This window comes from Oncorhynchus tshawytscha, unplaced genomic scaffold (genome assembly GCF_018296145.1).
Source record: "Oncorhynchus tshawytscha isolate Ot180627B unplaced genomic scaffold, Otsh_v2.0 Un_contig_13676_pilon_pilon, whole genome shotgun sequence".
Classification (NCBI taxonomy): Eukaryota; Metazoa; Chordata; class Actinopteri; order Salmoniformes; family Salmonidae; genus Oncorhynchus; species Oncorhynchus tshawytscha.
The window spans coordinates 37,501-48,292 of NW_024608626.1; the positions used below are offsets into that span (position 1 = coordinate 37,501).

The 10,792-nt window shown below is 45.0% G+C and overlaps 1 protein-coding gene across 1 annotated transcript in view; it reads left to right on the forward strand.

Annotated features, from left to right (window-relative positions):
• Positions 1-10,429, forward strand: part of LOC121843671 (CUB and sushi domain-containing protein 3-like) — a gene marked incomplete at its 5' end in the record, with an annotated part of 45,109 nt that extends 34,680 nt beyond the window's left edge. Inside the window, 2 exons of the mRNA XM_042313442.1 lie at positions 10,012-10,125; positions 10,299-10,429. Of these exons, the coding sequence (XP_042169376.1) occupies positions 10,012-10,125; positions 10,299-10,429 (245 nt within the window). The remainder of the gene's footprint in view (positions 1-10,011; positions 10,126-10,298) is intronic.
• Positions 10,430-10,792: the final 363 nt, after the last annotated feature.

Below are 10,792 nucleotides of genomic sequence, written 5' to 3' on the forward strand. Positions count from 1 at the left end.
TACAGTAGTTAACCCATACATTATTATACAGTAGGAGATCAGCCTGTACAGTAGTTAACCCATACATTATGAAACAGTATGAGGTCAGCCTGTACAGTAGTTAAACCCATACATTATGAAACAGTATGAGATCAGCCTGTACAGTACAGTAGTTAACCCATACATTATGAAACAGCAGGAGATCAGCCTGTACAGTAGTTAGCCCATACATTATGAAACAGTATGAGATCAGCCTGTACAGTACAGTAGTTAACCCATACATTATAATACAGTAGGAGATCAGCCTGTACAGTACAGTAGTTAACCCATACATTATAATACAGTAGGAGATCAGCCTGTACAGTACAGTAGTTAACCCATACATTATGATACAGTAGGATATCAACCTGTACAGTACAGTAGTTAACCCATACATTATTATACAGTAGGAGATCAGCCTGTACAGTAGTTAACCCATACATTATTATACAGTAGGAGATCAGCCTGTACAGTAGTTAACCCATACATTATGAAACAGTAGGAGATCAACCTGTACAGTACAGTAGTTAACCCATACATTATGAAACAGCAGGAGATCAGCCTGTACAGTAGTTAACCCATACATTATAATACAGTAGGAGATCAGCCTGTACAGTACAGTAGTTAACCCATACATTATGAAACAGCAGATCAGCCTGTACAGTAGTTAACCCATACATTATAATACAGTAGGAGATCAGCCTGTACAGTAGTTAACCCATACATTATGAAACAGTATGAGATCAGCCTGTACAGTAGTTAACCCATACATTATGAAACAGTAGGAGATCAGCCTGTACAGTACAGTAGTTAAACCCATACATTATGATACAGTAGGAGATCAGCCTGTACAGTAGTTAACCCATACATTATAATACAGTAGGAGATCAGCCTGTACAGTAGTTAACCCATACATTATAATACAGTAGGAGATCAGCCTGTACAGTACAGTAGTTAACCCATACATTATGAAACAGCAGGAGATCAGCCTGTACAGTACAGTAGTTAACCCATACATTATAATACAGTAGGAGATCAGCCTGAACAGTACAGTAGTTAACCCATACATTATGAAACAGCAGGAGATCAGCCTGTACAGTAGTTAACCCATACATTATAATACAGTAGGAGATCAGCCTGTACAGTAGTTAACCCATACATTATGAAACAGTATGAGATCAGCCTGTACAGTAGTTAACCCATATATTATGAAACAGTATGAGATCAGCCTGTACAGTACAGTAGTTAACCCATACATTATTATACAGTAGGAGATCAGCCTGTACAGTAGTTAACCCATACATTATTATACAGTAGGAGATCAGCCTGTACAGTAGTTAACCCATACATTATTATACAGTAGGAGATCAGCCTGTACTGTAGTTAACCGTACGGTTCAGCAGAGCAGTAGGTTCACAGCATTGTGAGTGTTTTGTTAATGTGTCTGGGTTGTCATTTCTCTTTGCAGTTGGTATTTCATCTGCTTGTCTCTGCTCCAAAATACAGAATCCCCAAAGGATCCCTATTCCCTAGTGCACTATAAAAGGCACCCTATTCCCTAGTGCACTATAAAATGATCCCTATTCCCTAGTGCACTATAAAAGGCACCCTATTCCCTAGTGCACTATAAAATGCTCCCTATTCCCTAGTGCACTATAAAATGCTCCCTATTCCCTAGTGCACTATAAAAGGCACCCTATTCCACAGTACACTATAAAAGGCACCCTATTCCTTATGTAGTGCACTATAAAATGCTCCCTATTCCCTAGTGGACTATAAAATGCACCCTATTACCTAGTGTACTATAAAAGGGTGTTATTTGGGACTCGTACATTGCCATTTACTCCCCCCAAAAATACAGTTCTCTTACAGCTGGCAGCTGCTGAGTGTGTGTGTGTGTGTGTGTGTGTGTGGGTGTGTCTGTGTCTGTGTGTGTGTGTGTGTGTGTGTGTGTGTGTGTGTGTGTCTGTGTGTGTGTGTGTGTGTGTGTGTGTGTGTGTGTGTGTGTGTGTGTGTGTGTGTGTGTGTGTGTGTGTGTGTGTGTGTGTGTGTGTGTGTGTGTGTGTGTGTGTGTGTCTGTGTGTGTGTGTGTCTGTGTGTGTGTGTGTGTGTGTGTGTGTGTGTGTGTGTGTGTGTGTGTGTGTGTGTGTGTGTGTGTGTGTGTGTCTGTGTGTGTGTGTGTGTGTGTGTGTGTGTGTGTGTGTCTGTGTGTGTGTGTGTTTGTTCTCACCAGGAGGCAGAACTCTATACAGGCCTAAAAGGGAGATGACTCTCCTGAATAATTCATAGACAGATGGACAAACACATGTTGCCGTTCCTTTCTCCCCTTCATCATGGCAGGGTTGGCGCTTCTCTCTAACACATTACTGACTGTCTGTCTGTCTGTGCTACACCTTCAGGCTCTTCTAATGCTCGCGGGCTCAAACATGTTTCAGGTACGTTAGTGGCTACCTCGGGCAGAGAGGAGTGGCACGACACCCATTTCTTTGACCGTCGTGGCCCAGTTCTAGTTGCCCTGTCTGGATACGTGACCTAGCTATATATATACCTGTCTGCACAGCGAGTGTGTGTGTGTGTGTGTGTGTGTGTGTGTGTGTGTGTGTACTGTGTGTGTGTGTGTGTGTACTATGTGTGTGTGTGTACTATGTGTGTGTGTGTACGTGTGTGTGTGTGTGTGTACTATGTGTGTGTGTGTACTGTGTGTGTGTGTGTACTGTGTACTGTGTGTGTACTGTGTACTGTGTGACCGTACGTACATACCCCAACCAGAAACCATAGATTACAGGCTGCATCTGCACTGAGCTTTCAAGGAGCGGGACTTTGACTCGGAAGCTTATAATAAATCATATAATAATAATATTTTACACCACTGCTACTTTCTGTTATTATCTATGTGTCACTTTAATAGCTCTACCTACATGTACATATTACCTCAATTACCTCGACTAACCAGTGCCCCCGCACATTGACTCTGTACCGGTACCCCCTGTATATAGCCTCCACATTGACTCTGTACCGGTACCCCCTGTATATAGCCTCCATATTAACGCCATACTGGTACCCCCTGTATATAGCCTGCACATTGACTCTGTGGAGTGGGTCCCAGGTAGGGTACCCCCTGTATATAGCCTCCACATGGACTCTGTACCAGTACCCCATGTTTATAGCCTCCACATTGACTCTGTACCTGGTACCCCTGTATATAGCCTCCACATTGACTCTGTACCAATACCCCCTGTTTATAGCCTCCACATTGACTCTGTACCAGTACCCCCTGTTTATAGCCTCCACATTGACTCTGTACCAGTACCCCTGTATATAGCCTCCACATTGACTCTGTACCAGTACCCCCTGTATATAGCCTCCACATTGACTCTGTACCAGTACCCCCTGTATATAGCCTCCACATTGACTCTGTACCAGTACCCCCTGTATATAGCCTCCACATTGACTCTGTACCAGTACCCCTGTATATAGCCTCCACATTGACTCTGTACCAGTACCCCCTGTATATAGCCTCCACATTGACTCTGTACCAGTACCCCCTGTATATAGCCTCCACATTGACTCTGTACCGGTACCCCCTGTATATAGTCTCCACATTGACTCTGTACCGGTACCCCCTGTATATAGCCTCCACATTGACTCTGTACCCGTACCCTGAGCTGTATATAGCCTCCACATGGACTCTGTACCAGTACCCCATGTTTATAGCCTCCACATTGACTCTGTACCAGTACCCCCTGTATATAGCCTCCACATTGACTCTGTACCAATACCCCCTGTTTATAGCCTCCACATTGACTCTGTACCAGTACCCCCTGTTTATAGCCTCCACATTGACCCTCTGTACCAGTACCCCCTGTATATAGCCTCCACATTGACTCTGTACCAGTACCCCTGTATATAGCCTCCACATTGACTCTGTACCGGTACCCCTGTATATAGTCTCCACATTGACTCTGTACCTGTACCCCCTGTATATAGCCTCCACATTGACTCTGTACCTAAAGTACCCCCCTGTATATAGCCTCCACATGGACTCTGTACCAGTACCCCATGTTTATAGCCTCCACATTGACTCTGTACCAGTACCCCCTGTATATAGCCTCCACATTGACTCTGTACCAATACCCCCTGTTTATAGCCTCCACATTGACTCTGTACCAGTACCCCCTGTTTATAGCCTCCACATTGACTCTGTACCAGTACCCCCTGTATATAGCCTCCACATTGACTCTGTACCAGTACCCCCTGTATATAGCCTCCACATTGACTCTGTACCAGTACCCCCCTGTATGTAGCCTCCACATTGACTCTGTACCAGTACCCCCTGTATACAGCCTCCACATTGACTCTGTACCAGTACCCCCTGTATATAGCCTCCACATTGACTCTGTACCAGTACCCCCTGTAGGTAGCCTCCACATTGACTCTGTACCAGTACCCCCTGTATATAGCCTCCACATTGACTCTGTACCAGTACCCCTGTATATAGCCTCCACATTGACTCTGTACCGGTACCCCCTGTTTATAGCCTCCACATTGACTCTGTACCAGTACCCCCTGTATATAGCCTCCACATTGACTCTGTACCGGTACCCCCTGTATATAGTCTCCACATTGACTCTGTACCGGTACCCCCTGTATATAGCCTCCACATTGACTCTGTACCGTACCCCCTGTATATAGCCTCCACATGGACTCTGTACCAGTACCCCATGTTTATAGCCTCCACATTGACTCTGTACCAGTACCCCTGTATATAGCCTCCACATTGACTCTGTACCAATACCCCCTGTTTATAGCCTCCACATTGACTCTGTACCAGTACCCCCTGTTTATAGCCTCCACATTGACTCTGTACCAGTACCCCCTGTATATAGCCTCCACATTGACTCTGTACCAGTACCCCCTGTATATAGCCTCCACATTGACTCTGTACCAGTACCCCCTGTATGTAGCCTCCACATTGACTCTGTACCAGTACCCCCTGTATACAGCCTCCACATTGACTCTGTACCAGTACCCCTGTATATAGCCTCCACATTGACTCTGTACCAGTACCCCCTGTATGTAGCCTCCACATTGACTCTGTACCAGTACCCCCTGTATATAGCCTCCACATTGACTCTGTACCAGTAGCCTCCCCCTGTATATAGCCTCCACATTGACTCTGTACCGGTACCCCCTGTTTATAGCCTCCACATTGACTCTGTACCAGTACCCCCTGTATATAGCCTCCACATTGACTCTGTACCAGTACCCCCTGTTTATAGCCTCCACATTGACTCTGTACCAGTACCCCCTGTATATAGCCTCCACATTGACTCTGTACCAGTACCCCTGTTTGCACTTTATAGGAGAGGGTGCTATTTGAGATGCTAGGAGTGTTTAGTGTTAATGCACTTTATAGGAGAGGGTGCTATTTGAGATGCTAGGAGTGTTTAGTGTTAATGCACTTTATAGGATAGGGTGCTATTTGAGATACTAGGAGTGTTTAGTGTTAATGCACTTTATAGGAGAGGGTGCTATTTGAGATGCTAGGAGTGTTTAGTGTTAAATGCACTTTATAGGAGAGGGTGCTATTTGAGATGCTAGGAGTGTTTAGTGTTAATGCACTTTATAGGAGAGGGTGCTATTTGAGATGCTAGTAGTGTTTAGTGTTAATGCACTTTATAGGAGAGGGTGCTATTTGAGATGCTAGGAGTGTTTAGTGTTAATGCACTTTATAGGAGAGGGTGCTATTTGAGATGTAGGAGTGTTTCGTTTTCATGAGGCGTAGTCTGATGCGATGTGGATGTGCAGGACAGGGTGAGATTAGTCCTGCTATCTATTTGGGGATAGGGTTTCTCTCTCTCTCTCTCTCTCTCTCTCTCTCTCTCCCTGTATCTCTCGCTGTCTGTCTCTCTCTCCCTGTATCTCTCTCTGTCTGTCTCTCTCTGTCTCTCTTTCTCTCTCTGTCTCTGTGTGTCTCTCTCCTTCCCTGTCTGTCTCTCTGTCTGTCTCTCTCTGTCTCTCTTTTTCTCTCTCTGTGTGTCTCTCTCTCCCTGTATCTCTCTCTCTCTCCCTGTCTGTCTGTCCTCTCGCCCTGTATCTCTCTCTCTGTCTTTCTGTCTCTCTTTGTCTGTCTGTCTGTCTGTCTGTCTGTCTGTCTGTCTGTCTGTCTGTCTGTCTGTCTGTCTGTCTGTCTGTCTGTCTGTCTGTCTGTCTGTCTGTCTGTCTGTCTGTCTGTCTGTCTGTCTGTCTGTCTGTCTGTCTGTCTGTCTGTCTGTCTCTCTCTCTCTCTCTCTCTCCTCTCTCTCTCTCTCTCTCTCTCTCTCTCTCTCTCTCTCTCTCTCTCTCTCGTTGGTGACAGAAGCACCAGATCATCAGCAAACAGTAGACATTTGACTTCAGATTCTAGTAGGGTGAGGCCGGGTGCTGCAGACTTTTCTAGTGCCCATGCCAATTCGTTGATATATATGTTGAAGAGGGTGGGGCTTAAGCTGCATCCCTGTCTCACCCCACGGCCCTGTGGAAAGAAATGTGTGTTTTTTGCCTATTTTAACCTGCACACTTGTTGTTTGTGTACATGGATTTTATAATGTTGTATGTTTTACCCCCAATACCAGTTTCCATCAGTTTGTATAGCAGACCCTCATGCCAAATTAAGTTGAAGGCTTAAAGACTTTTGTTTGTCATTTAGGGTGTGCAGCGTGAATACGTGGTCTGTTGTACGGTAATTTGGTAAAAGGCCAATTTGACATTTGCTCAGTACATTGTTTTCATTGAGGAAATGTACGAGTCTGCTGTTAATGATAATGCAGAGGATTTTTCCAAGTTTGCTGTTGACGCATATCCCACGGTAGTTATTGAGGTCAAATTTGTCTCCACTTTTGTGGATTGGGATGATCAGTCCTTGTTTCCAAATATTGGGGAAGATGCCAGAGCTAAGGATGATGTTAAAGAGTTTTAGTATAGCCAATTGAAATTTGTTGTCTGTATATTTGATCATTTCATTGAGGATACCATCAACACCACAGGCCTTTTTGAGTTGGAGGGTTTTTATTTTGTCCTGTAACTCATTCAAGGTAATTGGAGAATCCAGTGGGTTCTGGTAGTCTTTAATAGTTGATTCTAAGAGTTGTATTTGATCATGTTTATGTTTTTGCTCTTTGTTCTTTGTTATAGAGCCAAAACGATTGGCGAAGTGGTTTACCCATACATCTCCATTTTGGATAGATAATTCTTGTGTTGTTGTTTGTTTAGTGTTTTCCAATTTTCCCAGAAGTGGTTAGAGTCTATGGATTATGCAATTACATCGAGCTGATTTCTGACATGCTGTTCCTTCTTTTTCCGTAGTGTATTTCTGTATTGGTTTAGTGATTCACCATAGTGAAGGCGTAGACACAGGTTTTCCGGGTCTCTATGTTTTTGGTTGGACAGGTTTCTCAATTTCCTTCTTAGATTTTTGCATTCTTCATCAAACCATTTGTCATTGTTGTTCATTTTCTTCAGTTTTCTGTTTGAGATTTTTAGATTTGATAGGGCAGCTGAGATGTCAAAGACAAAGATTTTCTACTGCCAAGTTTACACCTTCACTTTTACAGTGGAATGTTTTACCCAGGAAATGGTCTAAAAGAGATAGAATTTGTTGTTGCCTAGTTGTTTTTTTGGTAGGTTTCCAAAGTGCATTCCTTCGATCTATAGCATTTCTTAATGTTACTCAGTTCCTTTGGCTTTGATGCCTCATGGTTGAGTATTGCTCTGTTCAAGTAGACTGTGATTTTGCTGTGGTCTGATAGTGGTGTCAGTGGGCTGACTAAACACTTGAGGTGGGGGTGTTGTGGTCTGGATGTAGGTCCTCTCTGTGTGGGGCCTCTATATGTAGGTCCAGGTGGGGGGGGGGTCCTGCAGGTCTGGGAGAGTGTATCGCTGGTCTGGGCAGGGTGTCTATTGATCTGTTGCTCCTGTGTGAAGTGTTGGGCCTACATTTGAGAGCGATGTCCTTTAGAGTCCGGGCGAAGGTGGGCACTGCTGCCTTGTATAGGTGGACCTGGTCATAGAGGCTGTTCTAGTCCAGGCTGGACCTGGTCATAGAGGCTGTTCTAGTCCAGGCTGGACCTGGTCATAGAGGATGTTGAAGTCCAGGGTGGAGTGGTGGGCCAGGAAAACATTTGGTTTTGAGGCACAGTCACGGGAAATCCTTGCATTTTCCCTCTGTATAGTAGCAGGGTGGAAGTCCTTTTGTGGTAGCAGGGTGGAGATAACCACTTGTGTGTTGGGGAAAGTAGAGGAAGCCTTTTCAATCACTCCCTTCAGTGCTGTGGCCACCCTTTCCTGCTGTGCTCTCAGGTCGTTTGTGTCTGTGTGTATTATTAGGTGGCTAGGTGAGCCTAGTTGGTCCTCAGACAGAAGGTCTAGGGCGCGCTGGGTGTTTGGACACCAGAGTTTAGACACACTGTGTTTGGGGATTTTTTTTAAATTGTATATATTTTCCATTTGAGTCCATAAGGAGTACAATCTGTGCCTTGTGTTTGTTCTCAGTCGGTGTGGGGGGGTTGTCAGGAGGGCTATCAGGGTGGCTCAGAGGGGGTGAGATCCCCTGGGTTTGAGGTTCTTCATTTCTCTGTTCTGCTGTGATGTCGACGCTATGGTCAGGGTCTGGTGTGGACTGTTCTGGTTTTGGCCTTTCTAGAGAGTTTTTCCTAGCCACCGTGCTTCTACAGCTGCATTGCTTGCTGTTTGGGGTTTCAGGCTGGGTTTCTGTACAGCACTTTGATATATCAGCTGATGTAAGAAGGGCTTTATAAATAAATTTGATTTATGATGATTTGATTTCTGCTCTGGTGTCGAGACTGTTGTCGGGAGCTGAGGCGTGCTGTTCTGCTGGCTTCTCTGTGGGGGTGGCCACCTCTCTAGTGGGTTGTTCTCTGTCACACGCCGTCCCACTCAACCTCTCCTCCGTCCCCCTCACCCTCTCCTCCATCCCCCTCAACCTCTCCTCCTCCAGCAGTCTGATCCTCTCCTCTAGTGTTCTGCTCTTCTCCTGCTCCTGCTCTTTCTCCTGTTGTAGTTGTCTCACCACTGTCCAGAGTGCAGATATGTCTCTCTCCACCTCCAGCTCTCTGGGTCTGGTTAAGAGAGTGTTGTTGTGCTGGACTGTTGTCTGGGTCTGTGCTGACTGAAGTGTAATCACCTGCTGCTCCAGCTCCACCTGCCTTACCTCCAGCTGGGTAAATGTATCCTTCATTTCAATGAGGGAGTAGTACTCTGTGCTGGGAGGTTGGCTTTTCGCTGGGGGTTGCTCGTCTGTGAGGTTATATAATGAAGAGGTTTGGTCTGACCCGCTCGGGGTGGCTCGTCTGTGGGGTTATATAATGAAGAGGTCTTGTCTGACCTGCTCGGGGTGGGGGTATCTTTCTCAAGAGAAAGCTTCTCCTGCTGGGCTAATTCTTTGATTAGGTGAAAGTCCAGCTGAAACTTTTGGGGTAAACCATTACTGTTCCAGACTTATAGAGAGTTAGCTGACCCAGAGTCCTCGTTGTCAAGTATCCAGAGTTTCCACTCCTCGTTAACACCCCCTCTCTTAACAAAGGGGTAGTGTGCTAATATAGCACTGTGCCATGCCAGGGGATGGTTTGTGTGGAAGATGAGGTTGCTGATGTTCTTATCCCACCCCTCTCTCTCTCTCTCTCAATTCAATTTTTCAATTCAAGGGCTTTATTGGCATGGGAAACATGTGTTAACATTGCCAAAGCAAGTGAGGTAGACAACATACAAAGTGAATATATAAAGTGAAAAACAACAAAAATTAACAGTAAACATTACACATACAGAAGTTTCAAAACAATAAAGACATTGCAAATGTCATATTTATATATATATATATATACAGTTATTTAACAATGTACAAATGGTTAAAGGATTATCTCTCTCTCTCGCTCCCTCTCTCTCTCTCTCTCTCTCTCTCTCTCTCTCTCTCTCCTCTCTCTCTCTCTCTCTCTCTAGTGCTGTTTGGCCAGTTTGTGGTGTTTCAGACGTTGGCGAGTGATATTGTGGAAATCTACGACGGCCCGACTCCAGACTCTCCTGTCCTCTCGTCCATCTCCGGCTCTCACTCAGGTAGAGAACATCACCTTTTCTCTTTACAGTGAATCTTATCATGACCTGACAGGACACACCTGAATAAAAATAATCATCTCAATAACAAATCTCAATGTAAATAAAGGAATTTAAATATAATGTTCGTTGAGTTTAAAAGTGATGGGTTTAACTATTTTCTCCCTGCACTGAAGGAGAGACTCTACCTTTAAGTTCTGGGAACAAAATCACCGTGAAGTTCACCACCGCGGGTCCAGAGACAGCCAAGGGATTCCACTTTGTTTATCAAGGCATGTTTCTCTATATTATCTGCTCTTTGATATGAAGATAGATGAACTGCCTTGCAGTTGCTACCTGCTATCTTGGCAGAGAGGAGAACATTTGGCAGCCCTTTTTACAAAACACTACGTCATATCACAGTGTCTTGATTGATCTGTCTCTCTGCCATTGAAAGGACTAGTCAGTGGTGTTCCATTGAGTGTGTGCAGAGGATCGTTGAGCTGAGCAGAGCAGGGAAAAGACATGGGGGAAGATGCATAGATTGACTGATGATCTGAGAGAGGATGTTTTGGTGGATCTCTGTGCCAATCCCATGTCTTCTCTCTGTCTTGCGCCCTCTATCTCTCTGCCTGCCTGCCTGCCTGCCTGCCTCTCTCTCTCTCTCTCTCTCTCTCTCTCTCTCTCTCTC